At 51.2% G+C, this 27,020-nt stretch overlaps 3 protein-coding genes and 1 pseudogene across 4 annotated transcripts; 1 reads left to right on the forward strand and 3 right to left on the reverse strand.

Moving 5' to 3' along the window:
• Positions 1 to 4,700: 4,700 nt before the first annotated feature.
• On the forward strand, positions 4,701 to 8,895 carry LOC120685778 (annotated as a pseudogene). The gene is made up of 4 exons (XR_005679729.1): positions 4,701 to 5,762; positions 6,736 to 6,965; positions 7,418 to 7,641; positions 7,725 to 8,895. The product of XR_005679729.1 is annotated as a protein ALTERED PHOSPHATE STARVATION RESPONSE 1-like (transcript).
• LOC120685783 (NEP1-interacting protein-like 1) lies at positions 8,870 to 10,841 on the reverse strand. The gene is made up of 5 exons (XM_039967872.1): positions 10,398 to 10,841; positions 10,116 to 10,297; positions 9,905 to 9,988; positions 9,547 to 9,720; positions 8,870 to 9,227 (listed from the first exon to the last, which is right to left on the reverse strand). The coding sequence occupies exons 1-5, from the start codon at positions 10,588 to 10,590 to the stop codon at positions 9,105 to 9,107; spliced, it is 756 nt and encodes a 251-aa protein (XP_039823806.1). The 5' UTR covers positions 10,591 to 10,841; the 3' UTR covers positions 8,870 to 9,104.
• Positions 10,842 to 12,826: 1,985 nt separating this feature from the next.
• LOC120685787 (serine/threonine protein phosphatase 2A 57 kDa regulatory subunit B' alpha isoform-like) lies at positions 12,827 to 15,698 on the reverse strand. The gene is made up of 2 exons (XM_039967878.1): positions 14,304 to 15,698; positions 12,827 to 13,306 (listed from the first exon to the last, which is right to left on the reverse strand). The coding sequence occupies exons 1-2, from the start codon at positions 15,378 to 15,380 to the stop codon at positions 12,992 to 12,994; spliced, it is 1,392 nt and encodes a 463-aa protein (XP_039823812.1). The 5' UTR covers positions 15,381 to 15,698; the 3' UTR covers positions 12,827 to 12,991.
• Positions 15,699 to 17,955: 2,257 nt separating this feature from the next.
• Positions 17,956 to 19,797, reverse strand: LOC120685795 (pentatricopeptide repeat-containing protein At1g20300, mitochondrial-like). Its single transcript, XM_039967890.1, has one exon. The coding sequence runs from the start codon at positions 19,719 to 19,721 to the stop codon at positions 18,120 to 18,122; it is 1,602 nt and encodes a 533-aa protein (XP_039823824.1). The 5' UTR covers positions 19,722 to 19,797; the 3' UTR covers positions 17,956 to 18,119.
• Between the last annotated feature and the right edge of the window lie 7,223 nt (positions 19,798 to 27,020).

Below are 27,020 nucleotides of genomic sequence, written 5' to 3' on the forward strand. Positions count from 1 at the left end.
CCGGAGCGGTAGAGGTCCGACCTCGTAATCCCGACCTCTGAGGTATACCGTGACAACCACAATAATAAAGGAGATCTTTCTCAGTTTTATCTAGGCTCCACCTTGATTATATTTATTCGCCTTGGTTTAGCTTTTCTTTCCTCTAAAACGGAATCTTCCTATTATTGCTAACAATCCAAGATAAGTTACTGGCTTGTGGCCAGGTGGGGACACCCCTTCAAGCTGGAAGGCAGTTCGGACCCCTAAGGACCTGGTCCGGAGAAGTAGAACTCGTATCCTGGGGTAGAGAAGCTCCGCGTAGCTTAGCCTGGTAATGTACCCTAAGTTTACGTACTTCACTACCCTGTTATAAGTACTCTAGTATCCGAGAACTGCTGTCTTTAGAGGTCCCGAGCTCCCTTCTAGTATAAGGCTTGGTTTCTCGCACCTTACTCTCAGATCCGGTGATATATTTCATCGGATCATCAGCAACGACTCAAGTCCACCCCGGTGGCCCGCTCCGGCGGAGACCGCTCGCCACGGTCGCCTCACGTCCACCCCGGTGGCCCGCTCCGGCGGAGACCGCTCGCCACGGTCGCCTCAAGTCCACCCCGGTGGCCCGCTCCGGCGGAGACCGCTCGCCACGGTCGCCTCAAGTCCACCCCGGTGGCCCGCTCCGGCGGAGACCGCTCGCCACGGTCGCCTCAAGTCCACCCCGGTGGCCCGCTCCGGCGGAGACCGCTCGCCACGGTCGACTCGAGTCCACTCCGGTGGCCCGCTCGGGCGGAGACCGCTCGCCACGGTCGACTCGAGTCCACTCCGGTGGCCCGCTCCGGCGGAGATCGCTCGCCACGGTCGCCTCAAGTCCACTCCGGTGGCCCGCTCCGGCGAAGACCGCTCGCCACGGTCGCCTCAAGTCCACTCCGGTGGCCCGCTTCGGCGGAGACCGCTCGCCACGGTCGCCTAGAGCCAGGTCCGGGAGGTGGTGCTTGCTCCTTGAGCGATCCGAGGTCTGTGTAGCCGCTTAGCTTGGTTCCGCACCCTAAGCCTACACCTTCGTCGCCCTGTGGAGAGCACTCTAGAGCTTGACCCTGGCAACCGGTGTACCGGCCTCAGGGGTCCGGAGCACCCGCTCTTTGTATGAGCACACCGACGCAATCATGTTTGCGTGGAAACACATCTCGTTAGTGGCCCCACCCGCGGGTTCGTGCCTCTCCCGAGGTGGGCCCGGGGGCCACTGTCGGTACCCCAGGACTGGGGTACCCCCTCTTGCTGCGTCTAGGCAAGAGCCTTGTAGTTATCCTTAACTACGTCCAGCAGCCGGACCCCTGTGGTCCGGAGCCCTGCTCACCCAACAGCGGTCCCGGACCCGTCCCCTGGTTGGGAAAGGTCCGGGAGCACCACGTGTCCCGGGAAAAGCTGGCGGTCAGCCCGAACGGCCGGAAGCTCCGGACCTCCCAATGGGGATCCCAGGGAATCCCGGACCTCCCATGGGGTCCGGGACCCCCTGTATAGTAACCGGACCCCTCTCCAAGGAAAAGAATCGTCACCCCGCCTCGAGGTGGTCCGGGGCCATCACGTGTCAACAGGCCCAGACACGTATATAAGGCCGCTTGGTCTCCTTATTAAGGCTCACCTACCGCGGCATTCATTACGACAGGAGGACGTCCGCATTGATGTAGCAGAAGCCGAGGCGATACTTTGATCAGGGGACACTATTGATCGCGTATTACCAAGATAGTGGAGCTGCTGGCGCCGCCCACGCCGCGCCTGCCAGTCTGCCATAACAGATGGATACGACGGCTCGGCTTCACCCATTATGACGGCTACATAATAGACTCCACAGGCCACGCCGCAAGCTACGCTCCCCCAACGGACACCTTGGTGACGGGACAAGAGAGGACCACCTTTCGTCATAGCGCTAGCAGGGCGTGGGAGCGTATCGGAGGAAAGATTCGTAACCACTGTAGCCATTTAAATACTCTACGCAGTCACGTTGGGCCCACTTGTCGGGGCCCCAACGTCCTATGTATCCGCCCCCTTTGGTCTATAAAAGGGGGCGCCCGCTAGAAGGTAAACTCAGGCTGGGTGAGAGCCAAGGCCCGGCAGAGGATAGATTCATACACAACAGAGATCAAAACTTCTCCCAGTGGATGTAGGGTATTACGCTCCGGCGGCCCGAACCACTCTAGATCGTGTGTTCTTGTGTGCTTATCTCAGAGCTAGATCAGCCCAATCGCCTAGTACCTTCCCGAGCGATCCCTTTCTGGGAATAGGCGGGTGCGTTCCGCCACCCGGCTGTGGGTACCCTAGAAATCCCGCGACAGAATTTAAAAAAAAACGTGCATACAAAAGTATACAAATACAATGTAAAACATGTTATACATTGTATTAATGTAAAAATAATACAAAAGAGGATTGGAGGGTTTATTTAGGCTAAAACATGTTATACAAACATTCATTTAGTATACTTTGCGGGCATTCGTATTTAAACAAAAAAAGAAAAAATTTTGAATATAGCTGGTTACCACTCAAACCGACCGGTTACCACTCAAACCGGACCGGTTTACCGGTCGGCTAACTGGTAGAAACCGGTTGAACTGCCATTTTTAATTTGAAATTTTAATTTATTTGGTTTTTTCTATTATCCGGTCAAACCGGTCCGGTTTATCGGAACCGGAGGGCGGCGGTTTTATCCCACGGGTTGGTAAAAAAAATCCTGATCGTGGCTGGCTCGAGCTACGTGTAGTACGACTGCATGCAGATAATTAGCGGACTGCTCGCTTCATCATTGCGTGCGCGGATCAGAAAGGGTGCTCCGGATGGTATCAAGAAAAGACAGGGGAGGCTCTTAAGTGTCACGTGGGGGTGGTTTATGAAATTCTGAGCTGAAAAGTTGTCCAAGATGGACTGAAGCTATTTCCCTTATGAATTCTTAAAACTCAACCGGAAGACGTACGAGCCCGCGCGCGGTTTTTTTTATTAGGAGGAAGCAACTTCGGCTTCCCGGTCCAAAAAAACTTCCAAACTCTGATTTTTCTGGCCAGCGAGGAGGATTATTTTACCTTGGTCTGAAATTGACATCATCGGTAGTCGAACCTAGAACATGAGAAGTAATATCGGAACCATCTAATCAAGTCAGCTAGAGACCCTTTTCGCATTTCTCTTAAATTCTTTTATGGCTTTTATGCTGGCCCTTCAAGCTCAGCTTATACAATTTATTCTGGTTTCATCAGCAGTTGAATGACATCTCCGCAACACATTTTACTACTTAGTACTTCCCCCATCTGAAAATGTATGGCTAGTCTAGTGTTTTCACATTTATCCATACTTTCGTACTTGTTGAAATTATTCCAAACAAACTTGAAATTATTGAAATTACTTTTAAGAACACTTTCACATGAGTCCGCTTTTCTGATTATTTACATTATAACATATGAGATATCAATAGTCAAAGTGTGTACATCAGATCACGCCATATATATCTTATTATGAGGTTCTGTTTAAACTTTTGTTTTCCAAAAGCTGAATTTTTATGAGCTGCTGGAATGCCAAAAGTACTTTTAATGGTCTCAAGGACTAATAAAATGAATAATAAATGTAACTACCTGAAACAACATTCCACATAAAACGTCAAAAGCATGTGCTTCTCGGTAGCCAATTTTGAAAGCTATCGATTTGTTTTGGCTTTGACTTCCAACCGGAAGCCAATAAGCAAAAGAAGTTACAACGAGCCTTTTATCCAATCAAGGTCACATACATTCCTCACAACTACAAGTCATAGGAACCTAATGCTATCTAAGCTTCCTCCAGCCATCTTGTTTAATTTCTCTCTGGCCACCACTGTTCACACAAGTTTTTCTCCTTACCATCGTTTTTTTTCTCTGCTTGTAGACGTACATGCCATGGCACCTGCTACCTATAGCTAAAACTTGAGTCATTTTCAATGTCTAGAAAATAGGATTTGTGGCTTATTTTTTTCTTCCGCAAAGATATGAATCATAGTATTGACACTCCTTTGCTACTCAAACTGTATAGTTCTATGACCAAGTTGTGAAGTACTCCATACTAATTTGTTAATACCAAGCTGCCAATCCTTTTCTTTTCTGAAATAAACAAGTTGCCAATCTATTGTTCCACATTCCAGGTATGCTGGGGTGTTTGGTTCAAGAGGGGCAAACTTTAGCCCTGCCATATTAAAGAGAATTTTATTATTTAAAAATATTAATTTAATAAAATTTAATTACAAAATTAATTGCAGAACCATGGACTAATTTGTGAGACAAATCAAAAGAGGCTAATTGATTCATAATTAGCGGATGTTTACTATAGCAAATCAAAAATTAATTAGACTCATTAGATTCATTTAGCAAATTAGCACCCATTCATGCAAAAGATTTTTTATAATTTAAATTTATTTAATACTTTAAATAGTAAAGTTCTCTTTAATATTACAGGGCTAAAGTTGTGGAAACAAATAGGACTACTTGTGAAGTAACCCTTACCTGGGGCAGCATTCCACCTAGTGATCCTAGCAATTTTTAGCTACCATAGTGGTCATCACTCCTCCCAACCCCACAAACCCCAAATCTTCAGCCACGCCTAAACAAATCACCCAAAGATTCCCTGCCATCATCATCAGAATTTAGGGCCCTTCTTCCTCTCCCCCTCTCCCCTACATTTTTCCCCACTAGCCCACACCCACAACCAACAAAATTTCACTCCCCTCCACCACCACCACCTGACACCAGCCAAACACCCCAAGCTCCTCCCCTGCCCTTTACTCCTGCCCCACGGTCACAGTCTCACGCACCCCACTGCTTTGATTTTGACTACCCCTCTTCCCCCTCCCCCTCACTCCCCTACGCCACTCTAAACCCTGCGCTAAACCTTGGCAAGGGTAGGGGTAGGGTACGGTAGCCTCCGATGGGGAACTGCGCCGCCTCCCGCCTCGCCGGCGGCGGTGGCGGCGGCGACGAAGGGGACCCCGTGGCCGTGTGCCGCGACCGGAAGCGCCTTATCAAGGCGGCGGCCGAGCGCCGGTTCGTGCTGGCCGGCGCGCACGCCAACTACGCGGCGGCGCTGCGGTCCGTATCCGACGCGCTCGACGTCTTCGTCGCGCGCCACACCGCGCCGGCGCCGATCCTCATCACGCTCCCCACCCCCAGCAACTCGCCCCCGGGTTCCCCCAAGGCGGCGCAGGTTCAGGTGCAGGAGCTTCCCTCCCCTGCCGCGCCGCCGCCGCAGCAGCAGCAGGAGGAGGAGGCGCCGGCATCCCCGGCCGCCGCCGAAGATGGGGGCGGCGGCGCGCAGACGCCGGAGATGGCATGCCCGTACTACTACCAGCCCCCGGTGACGCCGCCGCCGCCGCCGCCGCCTCCTGCGCCGTCGGCGGTCGGCGGATGGGACTTCTTTAACCCGTTCTACGGTACGGAGGAGGTGGCTGCGGCCATCAGCGACGAGGAGATGCGCGCCGTGAGGGAGCGGGAGGGCATCCCCGAGCTGGAGGAGGGAGGAGGAAGAGGAGGACGGAGCGAAGGCGGCGGAAGCCAAGGCCCCGAAGGCAGAAGTGTCGCTTGGAGTCTCAACGCCCCAAGAAGAGGCTAAAGATGTGTGCGAGATGGAGGGGAACAACAGCGGGCTGGAGGTGGCCGTGGCGCCTCAGGGGCGCGAGCTGCTTGCGGCGCTCAAGGAGGTGGAGGAGCTCTTCGCGCGCGCCGCCGAGGCCGGAAAGGAGGTGTCCAGCATGCTCGAAGCCGCCACCCGCGTCCCCGAGCTCAAAGGTCCAGCCTTCACTGCGCTCCATTGCCTTTCTTGCCGCGATTTCGCTCTCTGGTTGCAACTTGCTCGATCTGTGCTACAAATGTGGTGCCGAGTTGGTCAAATCCCTTTTGCTGTTTCTGGAAATCGTAAGATTTGGGAGTAAAGCTGCGAGTTTTGAGTGGTTTGGACAAATCTTTTATCCAAGGAAGTCCTTTTGTTATTCCTAGTTGGATAGCTTTTTATACTCATCAGGAGCTGAGGGCTCACGAGTCTGGATGGAATGGGATGAGATTACTGTTCTTATTTTAGGACTCCCTGTGCCTCTGGACAATAGACAGAGCATACTCACTCGTATGTCTTAAAAAAGTGCCTTTAAATATTCCTGGCTGATGTAATAGCCGCCGACTGCCAATTTGTTATCGGCTGTGTTTAGTTCCAAAATTTCTCTCTCAAACTACACTATTTATTTATCACATCAAATCTTTTGCCTCATGTATAGAGTATTAAATATATATAAATAAAAAACTAATTGCATAGTTTTGATGTACACGACGAGACGAATCTTTTGAGCCTAGTTAGGTCATGGTAGGATAACAATTATCATAAACAAACGAAAAGTACTACAGTGTGCTACAGTGTCCGATGTAGCTCTTTTTATCGTCTTTTTACGGATCTAAACACAGCCATCATCTTTTTCTGCTCTGCAGTCATTTCATGGGCCATTTTGCGTAGCTCCATTGATGCTAGTACTCCGTATACTTGCTGTCCTCGATTGCTAAAGTGATCCTTTTGGGATGCAAAAGGCTTAAAGCTGCGCTGCTTGATGACCAGCATCATGAATCTGCACTGTTACTTCAAGTTAGAACAATAGGAGTATAAAAGGCTCGGTTTTGTTGGTACCAGCAATCCATGGATTAGCAGTAGTTATCAGTTGATACTATGTTTCGTATGCCTTTGGATCATCATATTTACTCTACATTTATATCCTGGCAGAAAATTCATCAAAGATAATTCATGCCATCACATGGCATCGCTCTCCATCATCTGTATCCTCATCCTACAGGAGTGAGCTGGGGGCAAGCTCAAATAGCTTGTCATGGACTGACAAGAGTGAAACTAAGAGTGATATATTCGAAGATTATGGTGTGATGAAGTCAGGAAGTCACTCCCAGACTTTAGGGAGACTGTATGCTTGGGAGAAGAAACTTTATGAAGAAGTTAAGGTGGGTTTTGTTCTTGATTCTTCATGAGTTTTTAACCATTACTTATGTTGGAGTCAGTTGATAGTTGATTTCAAAGCTTAAATATTAGAATTGTGCTATTCTCTGAATGATAAACAAAAGAAAATGACTGTATATCTTTGGAGCTGAGTTGCCACATCTCGTGACATGTCCAGCTACCGATCGTTTGAGCTAGGGGCACCATCTTGTATTCAAATTTGTTTTGTGATGTGTCCTTATAAATCCACGTCGATATGATATTTCTGAAATTGAGAATAATTGCTATATTTTCTCAATATGTTTTGACTAATATGTGTTTCTATTATCTGTTTATAATTTTATTTCTTGCCTCACTGCTGAGCAGTCATCCTACATGGTTTAACTAGCTTATCAGTTGTCATCTATTGATTTTTTGTACATCTGTGCTAATATGATTTATATTCAACCCTGTGCAGGCTATAGATCAAATTCGACAAACCTATGAGAAAAAATGTGTTCAGCTGAGGAACCAAGATGCCAGAGGTTCAGAGCTGCGTAGTGCTGAAAAAACTAGGACAACAGTTAGAGACTTGTATACAAGAATCTGGGTTTCTCTACGAGCAGCAGAATCTATATCTGATAGGATACAAAAGTTACGGGATGAGGAACTGCAGCCACAACTTGTTGAGCTGTTGCAAGGGTAAGCTGACCTTCCTCCCGTATAGGATTGGTTCTTTAGTTTTCATTTCAATCAGTACTGATGCTTTGGCCGCCCCTTTGCAGCTTCACAAAATCTTGGAAATTAATGGTAGACTCACATGAAACCCAGAGACAGATAATGTTTGAGGTGAATTCATTCACATGTCCAGCTTATGGCAAATTCTGTAATGACGCACAGCGTCATGCAACTCTGAAGTTGGAGGTGGAACTAAGAAATTGGAGATCCTGCTTTGTAAGCTATGTCAATGCTCAGAAAGCATATATGGAAGCTCTTGATGGCTGGTTATCGAAGTTTATTCTTACTGATACCATCCGGTACTCCAGAGGGATCTCATCAATTTCTCCTGATAGAGCTGGTGCCCCAGCTTTAGTTGTTATTTGCCATGACTGGTACACTACGCTGTCCAAGCTTCCAAACAAGCGGGTCTCCTTCACCATGCGAAATTTTCTCAGAAGTGTGAGAGTGCTATGGCTGAAGCAGGGAGAAGAGCAACAGCAGAAAAGAAAAGTAGACAGCCTGTCAAAAGAGCTGGACAAGAAGCTAACCGCCTACAAAAGAGCAGAGAACAGGATCATTGGCACCAAGCTTCTGGAGCATAAACCTGATATAGACGCGAAGCAGCGCATGGAGCACCTGTTGGAGAAGAAAGAGATGCTCAACGTCTTGAGGAAGAGGATTGAGATGGAGAAAGTGAAGCATCAAGCCTGCATGCGGGACACACATGACGTCACTCTCAACGGGTTCAAGATTGGCCTCGCCAGTATCTTCGAATCGCTGACCGAGTTCTCGAAGGATCTGGTCAAGCTTTACGAAGACCTTCTAGCTCAAGCCAACTCCAAAGATTCGGAGAAGGCTACTGCCGGGAAACGGCCCTGCGTGGAGGGGCCATACTCGCACATAGCGGTGGATGCTTCATGAATGTTAGTGAGCTCCGTTGTAGGACCTAGCCAGTTGCATTGCCCCAGTTTTTGGGCCCCTAGAATCTGTGTCTGATTTTAGCTTGTAGAGTACCATGCTGATGTTGGTTGGTTGTGGGAGGTAGGGTCATTCTTGTGGGCAACTTGTGCTTGTAACTATTCTTGTAGCTTGATATCAGTGGGGATTTGCTCTATCGCTGGTGTTCTTCCCTAGTGGTGCCGTTCACCCTGTCTGGCATCTGGCCATCGCAATGTGCCAATGTGCATGAGAATGGGGAACACTGGACCGGTAGTCAGGTACTGCATATGTTAACCAGTGGAAAAAAAATAATCAAAGCTACATACAAGATGCCCATCTGATCATCTGACGAGCTACAGAGGATTCACGCTGCCGTGTTTCACAAAAATGGTGTCAAGTTCATCAGTGCTGTTCATGTTGTTCAGGAACGGGTGTCAGCTCCTATGGACGCATCTGACGGGCTGCGGAGGATTCGCTGCGGAGGCTCAGGTGGTGAGAACGGCTGCCTAGACCGCGCGGCGGCACAAGGGGCAGGAGGCGTGCCGGAGCAGCCAGCCGTCGATGCACGGCAGGTGGAACGTGTGGCGGCACACCGGCAGGCTCCTCGCGCTCTCGCCGGCCTCGAACTCCTGCGGAGGAAGAAAGATCGTCAAGAGAGGCTCAGATCGTGAAAAATTTTGGGTTTTAATAATGCAGCATTTTATTTATTTGTCAATTAATATTTAATTATGGACTAATTAGATCGTGAAAGATTGTCGCATGCTAATCAGTTAGATTGTGTAATTAGTTATTTTTTTCAACTACATTTAATATTCTATGCATGTATTCAAAAATTCGATGTGATGGACAAAAAATTTTTTGAGAACTAAACAGAGCCTCAGGTTGGCTTCAGTCTGCGGATTCGTGTCGAGTCGTAGCCAGAGCTGTAGGGGATGGAATGATGGATACCTGGAGGCAAACCGAGCACGCGATGAGCTCGCCGCCGGCGTCGGCGTTGCCGCGCTCGGCGAACCTCACGACGGGGAGCGCGTCGATGGCGGCCCTCGGCATGCCGCTGGTGCCGCCCGTCCCGAAGATGTCGGCGCCGTCGCCTTGCCCGGCCAGTGCCTCCACCGCGCTTATCTGCAGGAAGCCGGCCGTGTCACGTACGCAAGGGCAGCTGTACATGATTTTAGTTGGCGTCGTACTGGTAGACGACGAGTTCGCGGTGGTGACTGGCGGAGTTCAAATGATATAGCGGTGCTCCCGCAATCTTTTCCAAAAAAAAAAAAAAAACCGGCGGAGTTCACGTGGCACGCGCGCGCACCTGGCTCTCGACGGCGTTCAGCACGGCCGGGTCCACCTTCTCGCGCACGAGGCGGCCGGTCGGCAGGCTCCAGATCACGTCGAGCTGAGACCAGAGAAACAAAAAAACGTGCGTCAGTACGTCGAAATTTCGCCGCTGAACTCGACACCGATCGACGACGCAACGCGCTGACGCGTGAGGCCGGAGAAGGAGCGGAGCAGGAGGCGCCTACCACGTAGACGAGGCTCCAGATGGCCGGCTCGCCGGAGCAGCGCCAAATGTCGAGGTAGGACTCGACGACCTCCATGGACACGAGCGCGCCCGTGATGCCGCCGACGCCCGTGCCGCGCAGCACGCCCGTCTCCGTGGCCAGCCCGATCAGCCCGCCCGTGATCGCGCCCAGGACCGTGCCCACTGCCAGCTTACCAATGAAATCGATCAGAGCCCAGCCAACACGCGGTTGCAGCGGCGCGCCATGGCCACGGGGGAAACTGAGGGCTGACAGCTGACTGACCTGTCGCGAAGACGCAGGTGACGAGGCCGCAGGCGAGGCCCTCGGCGGCCCGGGCGGCCAACGAGCCGAGTCGGCTGCCGCCGCCGCCGCGGACTCCCGCCGGCGAGACGCGTCGGGCCGCGGAGTCGGCAGCAGCAGGATGGAGCGGGGACCCGTGGTCGGTGAGCGCCGTCGTGTCCATGTCCATGTCCATGTCCGTGCCTGTCCCGCCTGCTCGGTCTTCGCGGGGAGGCAGGGGGGGCTCTCGTCGGCAGCTGGGAATCTTTTTTTTTGATGGAGGCAGCTGGGAATCGGTGTGGTGAGAATTCGGAGGACGCGGAGGCGGAGGCGTGCAATCCGTCGACGGCTCCTCTATAAACGGAGGAGAGGAGGCGTGGGAGGTTGGAAAATCTCCCGGGCTCTTGCTCGTTGTCGCGGACGCGTGCGTGCGGGGGTTTGACTGGCGGTGAGGATGTAGGCCAGGGTAGGCGCGCCCCGGCACGCGGCAGCGACAGAATGGGTGCGTCGGCTGCCTCGTCTCCACACCCTCCTCGTATGTCCAACCCAGAGACGCTAACGCGTCGTCGTACGGGCACTCGCCTCCGGTGCGGCGGGGAAGAAGTGGCAGTTCAGGTATCGCCGCCATTGGCGACACGCCTACGATAGCCGTTAGCAATTCTCCCGCCGCTTTCGCCCCCTTTTCGAGGTAGCAGCTCGCGAGACGGCGCCAAACGGGCAAATGAGCAAGGAAACGGATCAGCGATGCCTTGCTCGTCTCTGTTTCGTCTCGTACTCTCATTCTTGTGCCGGCCACTCGCGCGGTCGCTCCCTTAACCCCTAAGCAGCCTAAGCTTTAGCTTTCACCGCACCTGAAAGGGAATCGTCAACCCCTCCGCGCCAGGCCGCCAGCAACCGGGGGGATTGGTTGGTTGGTTTGGTTATTCGGGGGTTGCCGGCCGCGGAAACTTGTGTGCCGCCATCTTCAATCTCCGCGGGCTACAGCTCAGCGGTAACGGAACGAAATCGTCGTCTAGAAGGCGCCGGCGCGTGGGCGTGGCCGGAGAGATGGACCGCCCTGTCCTTGTCATGGGACGTGCCGCCGTGCCCTGCCCTGCCCCGTGCGTCGGTGCGTGACGCGCCCGGCCTTGCTGCTCTGCTGCTGACCGACGGGCGACGGTGGAGGCGGCGCCCGCACGCCGGCGAGCCAGCAATTTCTCGTTTCGGCCCGGCCACCAGCCGCGCGCTCGTTCCGCATACCGCATGCGTGCGGCGTTGCCCTGACAATGCGACGCGGGCCGTTAGTAAACCGGCCCCGAACTTGATTTGCCGCGGGCCGGGTCGGTGGGCTGCAGGCCTGCAGCAAAGGGTGGACGGGCCACAGCTTTGTTGTGCCCAGACGCGCAATGAAGGGAGAGGGAGACACAAACTTGGGGAAACCCATGCAGAGTCTGGGCCAGAACTTGCACATGGATTTGTGCAGGTCAGATACAAGCCTTTTTTTTTTCGAAAAAAAAGATACAACTCTGGTCCTCTCTCCTTCTCTCTCTTTCTCTGAGAGATTTTGATGTGGTTTTGTCTAGAGATAATAATCACAACCAACAAAACAAACAAACACTTTTTATCTAGAGGTATAAGATAGATTTTGTTTCCTTAGGATAAACCTTTAACTAACAATCACTATACGAATATTGGTAGTTCTCTATTGACAAAAGAAGGCAATTTTGGGATCCCTATAGTTCAAGTTTGACTTAATTTACAGTAATAGTATTAGTGCATATATCTCAAAACAAAATTATTATTAAAATATATTCCATACCTAATCTAATCGGACTTATTTTGTATGTTATTTTTTTATATAACTATAGTTAAAATTTAAATTGTATAACTTATAAAAAACAAGAATTGCATTCTTTTATAGGCGAAAAAAAGTATCATTTGATTTGTATTAAAAAGGTGCGCCCTATCGCGGCTGGGCCCTTCAGGTCACATGCAATGGAGGCAGTGATTCAGTGGCAGTCAACGTCGTCTTGGTAAAATCCCCATCACCCCCCATCCGCCCTGAACATTTCAGAGGCCGCGGGGGACAAGCGACTCAACTGGCCGCTTGTCGGGCACCTGGATTCGCATCGCCGTGGAGGGGCGAGCCGAGAAACATCCACCCGCTGCCCGCGCTCGACGGCCGAACCGCCAAAACCGGCGGTCAAAACAGTGTCGCCCCACGCCACGCCACGCCGCGCGACACGGGCCGCTCACGGTCGCTTCCAAAAACCTGACAACCTTTGCAGTTCGTCGGTTCACGCGCGCCTCCGCCGCCCGGCTCGCCGGGCGTCGTCACATGCCGCCATCGGCCAGCGGCCCGCCGCTAGCGGGTGCGGCCGCGGTTTTGCAAAGGCAAAGAGATCCATACAGGTCGCGGGGCGGTGCACCAGCGAGCCAGTGTCTCGTCTCACGGGAGCACAAACTTCGCTTGCACAACATGGTCTCGCTCGTACAGCCGCGGCGCCGTTGCCAGCCAAAATGGCACGCGGCGCCGCCATCACCCATCAATCGTGGCACTCTGCCATCGCCACCACGCACGCATGTACACTGAGCCTTCGCCGCTTCGCCGCCGCAGGCTACTTGAAGGCGCCGGCGGCGGCCAGCTCGAGCTTCCGCCACCGTGCGTCGCGCACGGCGGCGGCGGCCTCGGCCTCGGACCGCCGCGCGGCGAGGTCGGCGGCGCACCGGGCGTACAGGTCGGGCGCCACCTGCTCCAGCAGGGCCTTGACGCTGGCCGTCACCTGCTGTACGCACTTGCTCCAGTGCCGCTCCAGGTTGCCCTCCACGCTCGCCACGAAGGCCGGCAGGATCTTCTCCATCACGCCCGGCGACGACGTCGCCAGCTCCAGGAACCGCTCGTTGTTCCACACGTACAGCGCCCGCTCCGCCACCTGAAAAGGGCACGACGAGTTCGTTGTGAGCAGAATTCGCCTGACGCAGGTGACGAATCAGCAGCAGAAGCAGAGTTCATGATGCTAGTTTTAAGAATTCTTTCGTCTAGGACAGCGCTATTATCACGACAACCTAAGGGACGAGAAAAGAGCACTTTCCAAGACTGGATTACAAGACACGAAACGTGCTACGATCACGATGGATAGAGTGAAATCATCACCGGGACTTTATAAAGCAGCTTTACTGAATTCGGATGGGTTACTTTGGTATATTCAGATACAAGACAGTGCACTTCTCCTGTCTTCCCCAAAAAATTATATCCACCAAGATTTTCACTGCTTTTTACCAACACGGCATGCGCGATGAGAAACAATAACTAAAGGTTTTTCAATAGGAATCACATCTAGAACAAAAAAAATTCCTTGGAGCTGGGACATGAAATGAAATGTATAAAAGTGTTTTTTTTAAACTGAAAAGTGTTTTTTTAAACTGAAAAGTGTCTTTTTTTTTGAAGCTGAATTACATGGACGGCGTACGTGAAGTCGACAAACTAAAGTGCGGCCACTTTATAAAGTTACTTTATCGATCAACCACTGTTGAGTGAAAGGACACCTTTCCTCCCCACATGTACCCAACATGGTTATGGGGCGGAGGTGGATCAGTAAATCTGAATCGCCACCATATAATTTAGGAAAGTGGCCGGTCTAACTGTATGGTCAGCGCCCACATTTCTAGAACTGAATCCGCTTGAACAGAAAATACGTATTATTTTATTTCAAAAAAAGAAAATACGTATTAAGAAGCTGCAGAAAATTACTAGACTCTTCAATTTTTTTTAGAAGTCTCTGCAGACATATGCATTCCACTGCAGTGCCGCAAAATTATGCAAACGGAAATTGTTGGCGTGAAAAAAAAACAGATTATCAGAAGCACAAACAGTATATAGGGAAAATAATGTAAACAAGTCGGGCTGAAGGTAGGGCGACTCGGACGGACCTGAGAGCTGCAGCTACTGACACAGCGGGCGATCCGCGAGCAGACGGGCACGGCCAGGTTCTGGAACTGGTTGGGGTCGATGACCTCGAGAATCTCCTCGAGCTCCTCGATGAGCAGCACCTCCTTCTGGCAGTTGGTGACGGGCCAGTGGCGCAGGATGCCGGTGACGACGGCGCCGGCGAGCCCCGGGTCCTTGTGCACGAACTGGAGCACGCAGTAGGCGAGCTGGCGGTGGTACGTGTGCGCCCAGCGCGTCCGGTGCAGCGGCAGCAGCACGCGCGCCAGGAACGCCCGGTGCTCCTCCTTGAGCGGCACGGCGAAGCCGTTGATGATGCTGCCGCAGATCTCCAGCAGCTCGGCGACGCCGCAGTGGCGCTCGGCGGCGGGCGCCTCGTAGACGAGCCGCAGGAGCGCGGCGGCCATGGAGCGCCGCATGAAGGCGCGCTCGCCGGTGAGCTTGGAGTAGAGCTGGTGGTACACGGTCTTGAGCCGGTCGCGCTCGCGGGGGTCCTCGGAGGCGAACAGCGCGAGGAGGCCCGAGAGGAAGGCGCGGTCGACGTGGTTGCGCAGCGCCTTGCCGTCCGTGGCGGTGACCGCGGAGAGGAGGATGTCGTACACCACCTGGAGGTGCGGCCACGACGGGGCCAGCACCATCGCCGGCGCGTCCTCGTCCACGCCGTCGGGCGGCAGCGGCGGGTACGCCGACGGCGGCATTGCCCGGAACAGGTTGGCGGCGACCATCTTGAGCAGCGCCACCATCACGCGGTGGTCCAGCGCCCGCTGCTTGCCCCCCGCCGACCGGACTTGGCCGAGCACCTCCACGAGGCGCTCCCGCTTCGCGTCCCGCTCCTCCTCGCGCTCGCCGGGGGCGAACGTGAACACCCGGTGGCACGAGGCGATCTTGTCGATCAGGCTGTCGGCCTCGGGCTCCGGCGACGGCGGCGGGAGCTTGGCCGTGCCGGGCAGCAGCCCGTCCGGCTTCTCGAGCTCGAACAGGAACCTCAGCGTGGTCGACCGCCGCTTGCCCGACGCCGACGCCGGCCTCGGCGCCACCACCTCCGCCGCGGCAGCGCCCATTTGCCTCGCCGGTGTCGCCTACCCGCAGCCTCGGGCCCTTACGGAGGTGGTGAGTGAGGTCACGGGAGAACAGCTCGCTCGCTCGCTCAAGTCAAGTGGGCGGGAGCGGGCGCGCGCTGGGGCGAAGCTTAAGAGGAGGCGCGGGCGCGGAAGACACCAAACGGGGGCGATGCCTTCGCTGCCGCGGCCGCGCTTGGAAACGCCGCGCTTTGGTCCCGGCCGCCGCACAAGAGGGGAGGGTCGCATGTGCCGCCGTGCCTGGCGCGGCTCCGGAGTGTTATAGGCGGGAGGCGAGAACAATGCCCGTGGCTGGAGCCTAGCGCCTGGACGCGTCCGGGTGTTTGGGTCGTCGGGGCGCTGGAGAGCCGCGCAGGGTCGAGATTTCGCAGGCCCGGTCAGCCGGTGCGTTACGGCGAGCGATCTGATTCAGAGAGGCTCAGAATTCGGAAAGCAATCCGCTGCACTGGATTTGGTTGGACCGTACTGCGTGCCGGTGCGTGAGCTGTATGGTGATCGTGGTCCTTCTACAGTTCTATACTCCTCCGGTTGTAGATAAACGGAACGGTAGTCGTCTAGTCTATCCAATTTTGACCGCAACGGGTTAACGAATTTACCCACATTTGAAGATTATTGGCTGAGGAAGAGGAAGCAACCAGTCGATGGGGAAGGGAAGCACGAGCTTGAGCCATTGCTAATGCGATCATGACGGCACCTAGCATAGCAAGCCACCTGCGCTGGTTGCAATCAAACAAACAAAGCGGCGAGTAAACAAAAAGGGGGATGCGCCGGCATGGTGACCAACATAAAAGATGATCGCCGCAACCGACTCCGGGTTAGTCTAACGAGGCCACCGCGCCGGGCCGAACCAATCAAGCAATGGGACCTGAGAAGAAGCTGGAAAAGATAAGAGGTTCACATGAAGCCGATACAAGATTCCGGTCAAGTTTCGTCTCCCATTCGGAGCAAGGTGTCTCGTTGCGGCTCATGCCTCACAGTCGCCCCCAGGAAGCTTACAAGCGCAAGATGCCCTGCCGCCATGTGCTGCCCGAAAGCTAGGCCAAGGCACGGGCTAGGAATGGATAGACTGAACAGGATCGAAGGGTGTACAGGTGCATGGCCCCGGACAAAGTGCGCCGACCATTTGGTGCTGGTAGGCAACGGACAACAGAAAAAAGGCTCATCAGACATTAGATCGGAAGCTGAACACGTTAGATGGGAGTTAAGCATGGCGGTTCTGAAAAAGCATGACACGTCTTAAGTTCTGAAAAGTGCGGCGCCTACGGGTTTTGTCCTTCGTGCAGATCACATGATTATTCCATTCGGTGTTGCTAACACAGCTTAAACACAAACGCGATACTTAGGGGATGCTGAGACAATGGAGCACGCAAGAGGAGGATTTGAAGTCCAGTTATCCCTATGTCAGAGCCATGACTGCACACCGGGCAATAGGGCAAGTTTTGAGCCATCATAAAAACCCGGCGGATCAGAAGTTCAAAACCTACCCCGTGAACATTGAAGTAGCAGTACGTTAAAAAATTTCAAGTGAGGAACAGACTTGGAAGGTCTATGGTAACCTTATTTCAAGCGACGAAGTGAATAAAAGGCAGAAATGTACATGGACAGCTCATGACTGACGGTGCCATAGCAACGTCTGATTTCTATCGTCACCCAACGTTTTGTACATCAGCATGTAAATGCCTACAGAGAAAAAACAATACAAGACAAGTTGCACGCTTGCATGCTACACCTAGTTAAAAATTTGCAAGCTAGACAAGCAAATGAAGAATTCATCAGCAGGCAACTGATTATGCAGGCAAACACACTCGCTGGTAGTTAGTAAGATACAGGAGTCCAGAAACATGCCAACTTTTCAAGCTGAAGATTGATCGTATAAGGAATGCAGTCACTGCAAGAATTTAATTTGGGCGGTTACTCCGTCATAGGACATATATGTGAGGTTTCCATGCTATTAAATTAGGCATTCATTTTGAAGCAGTTCAAATCATGTGAAGCAAGGACTGCTGGTCCTGCATAGTACATCTCAGCACCTCCATTTAAATGAATGCCAAACATGAGTCCTCAAAATGCTAACTACTATAAGACTGCCACATTGTAACCTAAAATGTCCCGTAAAGCTAAAACAATATGGGCAGTACGCATCTACCTAATAGTGCAGTACAGTACTGCTCCTAATTTCAGAAAAAAAAGGGGTAGCGCCAAACGGGCAGGATCAACGATCAAGCAATTGAAGTTCAAGATAATTTCTGGAGTTTTTTTTGGCATCAGAACTTCAAACCTAATGTAGTCTCTGGAATTGGAAGGAGATAAGATTTGACTACATGTGGTTCTCAGATCCACCTTTTGTTGCCCAAACTCCGTAACACCGATGGGTGATTAGAATTCACAAATGTGAACACCCTATTGTGCTACTTGTATTCCAGAAGATCTTTAGTTGTTATTTGTAAGCAAATGCCAATAGGCCATCCTTTGCTTGTAAGTTTCTTATTCTAAACCCAAGGTTCAGATCCGCTAGTTTTGGCTAGGTATGGTTACCTCTCGTATTAACAAACATAGCTGAACAACAAAGCTTGTGGCAAAAAATACTTGTAGCACAAATTTTTTTGACTGATATCTCTCACCCAATCAATTTTACTCATGAAGCTTTATCAGGGTACAACACATAAGAAAAGTTACTTTTTATGTGCGAATACACTTGAATAACAATCTAACACATGAAATTCAGCAAGCCGAGAGTATGCTCCACAGTGCATCACTTGCCGGGCGGCTAATGAAACCCTGGTCAGCCATCAATTCAACAAGTTCTTCGTGCTTCTTGAGCTGTCCTGCCTTCCTCAAAAGGGTCAGTACCATATCTCGCACCTGCTTTGAGGGTTTAAAGGACTTCTCCTCGATCATTTCCCTTAATGTTGCATGTGCACGCTTCCAGTTCCCTCTCCCACAGAATGCCTCAATCAGAATCGCATAGGTGTGAATGTTTGGCTCTATTCCTTCTGCATCCATGGTCCTTTTCATCCTCAGAAGCATATCCATTGACTTCTCCTTATTGAACAACCTTAGAAGGCAATTGTATGTCACAACATTTGGCTTGCATTGTAGCTCCCTCATCTTCTCATACAACTTCCGCGCAGCATCAATGTTGCCGAGCACAAGCACCAGCTTGAACATGGGATTGAACGTGTGGCAGTCAGGAACACACCCTTTTGCTGTCATTTTCGCAAGAACCTTCAGTGCTGCATCAAGGTTGCCCTGCCCCTTCCCACAATGTGTCTCGATCAAGAAATTGTAAGTGATGATATCTGGCTTACATCCAAGCTGCTGCATCTGGTTATGCACCTGCAGCACCTGCTCAGAACGGCCGGCCTTGACATGCGCTCGCATGATTGCATTGAACGTTGCCGTGTTTGGTAGGCAACCAGAATCGATCATCTGGCACAGGAGCTCTTGTGCACGGGGAACCTGCCCTGCACGATACATTGCATCAATCACAGCAGTGTAGGTATACACATTCGGCACGATCCCAGATTGCTGCATCTCTGCGAACACGCGCTCCGCCTCATCGAGGCGCCCAGCGCGGCACCATGCGTGCACCACAGCCGTGTAGAGAACAACATCAGGTGGGAAGACAGACTTGCAGCTGTCGAACAGCGACTGCGCCTCACTGGCAAGGCGCTTCTTGGAGAGGGCGCCGAGGAGGAAGGCCAGTGTGGCAGGATCCGGAGCCCCAGCTCCGTAGTCATCCATGCGGCGGAACAGGTCTGCCGCCTCCGACGGCATCTCCGCCCGGACATACCGGCGGATCAAGGCGCGGATGAGCTGTGACGAGATGGGGACGGCTCGCTCGCGCATTTCGCCGAGCAGGTGGCGCGCGAGCGGGAAATGGTGGTGTTTGGCGAGCAGGTCTATCGTAGCGGCGTAGAGTTCGGGGAGGGAGTCTTCGGGCAAGGAGGGGACGACGTGGTGGAAGAAGGCGACGGCCTCGGGGAGCGGAACTCCGCGGCGGAGCGCGAGGAGGCGGCGGAGGAGGTGGAGCGGGATGTAAGGGGAAGGCGGGCAAGGCAGCAGGCCGGAGACGGCCGCGGGGAGGGACGGGATGGCGTCGAACGGCGGGGACACCGGGAGCTCGGCTGCCGGGTTGGCGCGGCGGTGGTCGAGGAGCGCCGCGTGCAGGGCGTCCAGGAGCTTGATCTCCGCGCGGTTCAGGGGCGGGGGTGAGGGTTCCGTTGGGGCCGGCGGGGCCGGCGAGCCGTCGCATAGGCTGCGGTTGAGGAGGATGCGGCCGGTGTTGGAGAGGTGGTGCTTGGGCTTGAGGAGGAGAGCCATGGCGCCACGGGGGGTGTGTTGGCGGGGAGGAGCTCGCGGTGCGGCGGCCGCCGCCGAACTCGGTGGAGTTAGGGTTTAACTTACCGACCGGTCCGGCCAAACCGGCGGGAAACCACGGGGGTCTGGTTTGGCCGGAAACCACTCAGTACCGGCTGAATTCAAATTTGAATTCAAAAGCCGCCGTGCAATCGGTTCGGACCGGTTTACCGGCCGTTTTGGCCGGTATACCGATAGTTTAAAGTAATTTTTCGGCGGTTAAAAAATGGATCCTCGGTATGAAATAAAAAGAAATTTTGGTATGAGCTATGCACATATTAATGTAAATGATCACACCAAAGTAAGAATTTATAATCATGCATACAAATACAATAGTAATAAGCGTGCATACAAATACCGAGTCATACACTTATACACATCAAATAAGAGTTCAACGTAGGAATGAGAAGACCCCCATTTGGGACGCGGTTTGGTATTCAGCGGTGGACATCAAAGCGATACCTCACACTCTAAGCAGTTCAGCCTTATAGTGTTGCCAAGTTTGGCCCGTCCACGCCAATGTTGTCTGCCATTCCTGAACTAACATAGTGTAGAAATGAGGGTCTTCCCATTCGTACACATATATCGTCGGTGGCTGCATACTGATGTTAGGAATGGGGTAGTGGAAAGAGTGTCTGGAATCGCTGTAGGAGGAAGAAGAGTACTGTGGAGTGTCGTTGTCCGTCGGTCCACCTGTTCTCCTCTTCGAGTGCGGTGCTCCATGGTCGGTGTCCTGAGTAGCATGTGTGAACTGAGTCTCCTCTGCAATCAACCATATATCATAATTAGTAGTCAATACTCATAGTCAGAAATATGTGTGTATTTGTATGTGCAATGTATACATGTGAAACGAACACCACGAGCACCACCACTACCACCAGCAGCACCACCAGCAGCACCACCACCACTACCACCAGCACCATCACCAGCATCAGCATCAGCATCAGCACCGTCACTATCATCACTATCATCGGCCGAGGTGCTATTCTTGGACTCCTGATACGGAGGACTACGCTCACCTTCGCCATCATCAGTCTCGGTGTCGCTGCTTACTGGTTTTGCTGTTCCTTTGCCTTTTCGACGCTTCGTGTCACCCTTCGTAGGCCCTTTCTGCAACTTCCTCTTCCCTAGGTGAGTGTCACCCATATTTTTACGTGCCCAATCGCTGATGGAATCATCCCCCGTAGTCTCACGTAGATCTGACACATTTATTTGATCTCACGTAGATCTGACACATTTATTTGATCTCTGATAAGATGGGACGGGAGAGGGATGTCGCCGTCATCATCGTCCTCGTCCAGAATTGGAGTCCGGTTAGATCTACCATATTCCATCCATTCCCGCACCGGATTATTCTCATCATAGAAAGAAATATGGGTCAGCTGGTCAATGAAATCACCTTCTTCACGCATCGGTGGGCCGGAGACCTCCTCAAATCGGAGACGATGGTTGTAGTTGACACAGACAAGCTTGTTAAATTTCTTGTGCGACAACCGATTGCGAACCTTTGTATGCAGCAAGACAAAAGTACTCCAGTTCCGCTCGCATCCACTAGACGAACAACATTGTGAAACAAGCCTCATGACAAAGTACTGCAGCTTTGGAGTGCTTGATCCGAACATCATCCACTAGGACGCTACATGTGCAACCGAATATGTAAGCAATATATTCGAATAGAGAAAAAAACAATGTCGTACGGAGTAACTCTTACATGGGGATGTCTTTGTGTCCATCGCCATCCTCATTGCCATTTCACTGCCATACTCGCCAACTTTCTGCCGAAACACGTCAAACTCCTGCAATGCATGCACGGCGCTCTAGAGATCCGTCATGCGCTGAAATGTATCCTTGAGTCCACGAAATATTTATTGAGTTGGATCCATCATATATGCATACCTCGGATTTAGGACAGCAGCTGCAAAATATAAATCACTTCAAATAAGCATCAGATCAATAGAGCTTAAAAATAGATGACTTGTGTGTGCTTACCTGGACCCACATACGTGCCTATGAACACGTCACCTAACCTCTCGTCCACCACCTGAATATACTCCTTCAGTGTGAAAACATTTGTTCCAAAGAAAGACCGCAGCTCCTATTTCATAGTCTGGTAGACCATCACGACTTCGCAAATGTTCGGCTTCTTGTCCTAACCAGCAAAGCGGAGGAACTTGTATATTGGTTGAACCGTGTCGATGATATATTTCAATGCATCCCACCACTCCATACTTGCAAAACTTGCATGAGTAAATCTACCATCTTTGGTATTCGCTCATTTGCTATGTTGGAACTCAGTAAATGCCATCCATTGCATGAAACGATCACGTTTCCAATAGATGCTCTCTAGGAACATGTTGTTGGTTCCAAATCGAGTGGCATTCCACTTGACCAACTCACCACCGATTGCGTCCCTCATCATTGTATTCAGCTGACCATGATTGTGTAACCAATTTGAAATTCGCTTGCACTGCTGGATCATAACACCATGTTCAGGCCTTCGAGCTATATCCTTCAACATCAAATCGACGGTGTGTGATGGACAAGGTGTCCAAGCTATATATTCATACACCTCACTTAGTAGTTCCTTGCATGCTTTCTTGTAGTTCGAGCCGTTGTCCGGTGACTACGTATACGACATTCTCCGGTCCAATCTCTTCCACCACCTTTCGAATCTCCTGCAAACAAAGACATATTGTTTAGTAACATATCAAAACATAGTCAATGTGAATGGAACATGTTTAGGGGCTACCTTGAACAAATATGCAGCATCTTGAGTACTTCCACTCGCATTAATAGACTTATGGAACCACATGGCCCCATTGCAATATATCAAAAAGTTGATGACACTCATTCTCGTCGGGCTAGTCCATGAATCACACATCAACGTGACGCCAAATTGAGGGACCGAAACTGGCGACCAGAGGGGGGGTGAATGGGAGCCGATCAAAATTTCTCTCGAAATTTGATTCGTCGGCCTATGTCCCAAAATCACCGCAAGCCCTCGAACTTAGGTCAGCGAGAATGGCTATGGACAAGCTATCTTGAAGCAGAAGACCCAGGTCACAGCACGGAAGTAAGGGCGAGAGAAACTTCTCAAATCGCAGCACAGCACACATAGACCGGTCTGATCGGTGCACTGGACCGGTCTGACCGGTCGGGCAGTTCAAAACCAGACTGACCGGTCTGACCGGTCTCGGCCACCGGACTGACCGGTGTCATCCAGAAAACCCGCAAACAAACCTTCAAACCACGAATCTCGAGCAAACAAAGTCCAAATCAAACCAAACTTGGTGTAAAGCTTCGTAACTACCCCGTGAACATATCCCCAAAAGATCTCACCCAAAAGATTAACGGATCGAGAGAAATCGAAGAAAGATCAAAGAGGATTGGGGTTTTCTCAAGAACACAAAATCGCCAATTCGTGAGAACCCATGATTCCAGGGGGTTTAGCACTAGGCTATAAGCATAGAAATCGTTCCAAAGAGTTCATCAAACCACGAAATCAAGAGTTGGTCTCCTCCAAACAAGAAACACACCAAAAGAGGAGAATTGAACCCGAAAACGCAAGAGAGAAGGGGAGGACGAGATGCTCAGCACACACAAGTGAATCGCAAACAAATTTCATCCATTAATTCTCAGAGGAATTCACCTATACAACAGCTAGAGCCATCCGCCCATCATCCACCCACTAGAATGAAGAGAATAGCTATAATCTAAACTCTCTTTGCGTTGGAGTCCTTGGCCCTAACCTAGAGCAAGGGTAGGGAGAAGGAAAAATGAAGAAAAAACAAAAAGACTCAAGAGACTCAACCAGCCACGGGCTGGTGGGGGTATTTATACCCAGCTGCTGCGGCCAGACTGGTCCATGGGACCGGTCAGACCGGTCGGGTCTGCAGCAGCCCGCTGTACAGCCTCGATCGACGGCGGAGCTTCTTTCTTCGACTCGAAGTCTTTGCTGCGATGCCGCCACGTCGATGAAGTTCCGGTCCGCGGTTTTGGAGGGTCCACGAAACCCGGGTAGGTGGCCGGTTTTAAGAAAACCGCCAAAACTCCTCGCGCGGGAAGATTCTCGCCTCCACGCTGTGGCCCTAGACGCCGTTTCCGCCTCGGTCTTCTGACGGCCCTAGACGCCGCCCGACGCCCGTCGCCTCCTCGCCCGCAGCGAGGCCCTAGACGCCGTCGACGCCCGTCGCCTCCGCCAGTCCCGAGACCAACGCCCGTGCCTCCACGACCTGGCGTCTTCAACCGCCGTCCGCCTCCTTGGTTTTGTGGCGGAAACCAAGAAACCCGCCTTCCGTCGCCGCTTGCGCCCTCGATCCAGGAGTGGACGCCACAGCTGCCGTCCGGCTCGAGCTCCTCCACGACAACTCTCCGTCGACACTCGACGCCCGTGTACCTGCAATCCAAAGACCAAGCGCACGATCACACCGCACGGTTGACAATTCACTCATCACAGGTAGGATAGAGTACTCATATTCCTCAATCTCCCCCTTGATGAGTGCATTGTCAACACACCACAAACGAGCCAGAGAAGTGATAAACAAAGAAGCAAAAAGAACGAAGAACTCAAGCAAGTGACAAAAAGCTCAGAAAGTCAAGAATCGTCACTTACTCAAGCATAGATCGATTCCCTAAGACAAGGGCAACGGCTCGACGCAATCGATCAAAAGCCACAACTTGACTCCTCAAAGACAGAGGTAACGCTCGACGCAGTCATGCTCGAAGTGTAGAGAAAACCAGGAGCCAACCAAAACAAAAACTCCCAAAGCAAAGTTTTTCCCTCTCACAAGTGCAACTCTCCCAGAATGATGCACTCTCAAAGCCTTGTGCACAACAAGTTTTTCAAAAATCAAACATGTCTCCCCCTTGTTCGATCACTTCTCCCAAAATTCTCCCCCTTGTTGGCACATGCACACATCAAGTCTAAAAAGACCTAAAGCTCCCCCTGAAGCTGAAACTCCCCCTGAACAGAAGCTATGCAATGAATGTAATGCAGGAGGTGTAAGTGAAAGCATTCAGGAATACAATGATATGAGCAACATCTAGTCACAAGCATGTGTGCATCCATAAACAAGACCTACATCTAGCTCAACAGGGTATATCAAATCAGTCTAGAGCTAGGCAAGTTCAGTTTAAAAGAAATAAAAGCATCACCCATGATCTACCACTAACAAGTAGGGAATGGAAAGCAGTGCTAATCATACTCATACAGGTGATCCAAACTCAGCCAAAAACTAGTTGTTAACATTTATTTTTCAATCAATTTTAAATCAACCAATTCTTAATGCCAGGGGTTGAAAGCTTGTCATGCTCCACTTAGCAACGAGGCCAAGCCTATGCCAAAAGACAATCAGAAGCTTAAAGCACTCGTTTCAGTCATGCATAGCCTTGCCCGGGTTCTCACAAGTGCAAAGTGAGCCGTCCCGAAAGCTCGATCAGTGCGACAAGCAATCCCACCTGGATCTTTTCAATCTATCTCAAGAGCAGTTCAAGCAATTTTATCAGATTTAGATCATTTCAAGTATGAATTGCTGAACGAAAGTCTACACTAGCATGAATAAGATAGCAAAGCACATCAACACGCCCTAACATGCTAGTAGCCAAAACAGGGTGATCATGTTTTTAGATTTTCAAAACAAAATAGCTTAACTCAGATGATGTCATATACACAGTGGAGCAAGCTATAAATGATCAAATTTATCGACTCACACTAGCAGGCGCTAGAAGATCATAGCAATGTATACAAGAATGCTAGTGCAAGTGAGATAATGCAAAATGCAAACATGTACAATTCATATGCACAATGCAACTACCAAACCTAGAAAACAAAGAAAAGAGCAAACAAGACCTACAAAACTAACCAAAGAAAAGTCAGCGATCAAAAGGGGTAACAAACCCCAAGCTCCCCTCGCAAGCGAGCAAAAGTGTCCTGCTCTAACGGTTTGGTTAGGATATCTGCGGTTTGCCTCTCAGATGGGACATGGATCAAGTCTATGTGGCCTCTCTAATGATTGTCTCGCAGGAAATGGAACCAGATATCTATGTGTTTGGTTCTGGAGTGTAGGACAGGGTTCTTTGCAATGCTAATGGCTGATATGTTGTCTATGAAAATGGGAACCCTATCATAACTCAGTACATAATCCTGCAAGGTTTGTCTCATCCATAGGATCTGGGAGCAGCAGCTAGCAGCGGCAACATACTCAGCTTCTGTGGAAGAAAGTGCTACGCTAGCCTGCTTGCGAGAGGACCAAGACACCAAAGATGTACCGAGAAATTGACAAGTGCCGGATGTCGACTTGCGATCTAACCGACACCCACCGAAATCGGCATCAGAAAAGCCCACCAAAACCAGAGAAGAATCTGCAGAATACCAAAGACCAAATTCAGGGGTGAATTTCAGATACCTGAAGATGCGTTTCACCACCTGCCTGTGGGAGGTGCGCGGAGAAGCCTGGTAGCGCGCACAGAGGCAGACCCCGAACTGAATGTCCGGCCGGGTCGCCGTCAGGTACAGGAGCGAGCCGATCATGCTCCTGTACTCCTTCTGGTCCACCGCCTCGCCGTCCAAGTCCTCATCAAGCGCCGTCGAAGTGCTGATCGGAGTCGACTGAGGAGACAAGTCACTCATGTCGAACTTCCGCAGCAAGTCCCTGGTATACTTGGCTTGATGGACGAACGTGCCCTGGGGAGTTTGCTTGATCTGCAGCCCTAGGAAGAACTGCAGCTCACCCATCATGCTCATCTCGAACTCCCTGGACATCTGCTCAGAAAACTTGGAGACAAGAGCATGAGAAGAGCCACCAAAGATAATATCATCCACGTATATCTGAACTAATAGAAAGTCATTGCCATACAGCATAATGAACAAAGTTTTATCCACACATCCCATTTTAAAACCCTAAGCCAGCAAAAAGGTTTTCAATCTATCATACCAAGCTCTAGGTGCCTGTTTCAAACCGTAAAGAGATTTTTGAAGTTTATAAACATGGTTTGGAACTTGAGATTTTCGAAACCAGGGGGTTGCTTCACATAAACCTCTTCTTCGATAAAACCATTCAAGAAGACAGATTTGACATCCATTTGGAAAACTTTAAAACCCTTGGAAGCAGCAAATGCAAGAAAAATCCGAATCGCTTCCAAACGAGCAACTGGGGCAAAAGTCTCCTCAAAATCAATACCCTCTTTTTGGCAGAACCCTTGGGCAACAAGACGAGCTTTGTTTCTAACAACCAAACCATCCTCACCCTGCTTGTTTTTGAAAAC

The sequence above is a fragment of the Panicum virgatum genome, chromosome 2K (assembly GCF_016808335.1).
Source record: "Panicum virgatum strain AP13 chromosome 2K, P.virgatum_v5, whole genome shotgun sequence".
NCBI classification, from domain to species: Eukaryota; Viridiplantae; Streptophyta; class Magnoliopsida; order Poales; family Poaceae; genus Panicum; species Panicum virgatum.

Excerpts from the sequence above, each read along its gene's own strand:
- LOC120685783 (XM_039967872.1), bottom strand. The coding sequence starts at position 10,590 with ATGGACATGGACATGGACACGACGGCGCTCACCGACCACGGGTCCCCG. Across the intron at positions 10,298-10,397 it reads CACCTGCGTCTTCGCGACAG|TGGGCACGGTCCTGGGCGCG; the intron begins GTCAGTCAGCTG and ends GTAAGCTGGCAG. Across the intron at positions 9,228-9,546 it reads CGTGCTCGGTTTGCCTCCAG|GAGTTCGAGGCCGGCGAGAG; the intron begins GTATCCATCATT and ends CTTCCTCCGCAG.
- LOC120685787 (XM_039967878.1), bottom strand. The coding sequence starts at position 15,380 with ATGGGCGCTGCCGCGGCGGAGGTGGTGGCGCCGAGGCCGGCGTCGGCG. Across the intron at positions 13,307-14,303 it reads TCAGTAGCTGCAGCTCTCAG|GTGGCGGAGCGGGCGCTGTA; the intron begins GTCCGTCCGAGT and ends TGCCCTTTTCAG.
- LOC120685795 (XM_039967890.1), bottom strand. The coding sequence starts at position 19,721 with ATGGCTCTCCTCCTCAAGCCCAAGCACCACCTCTCCAACACCGGCCGC.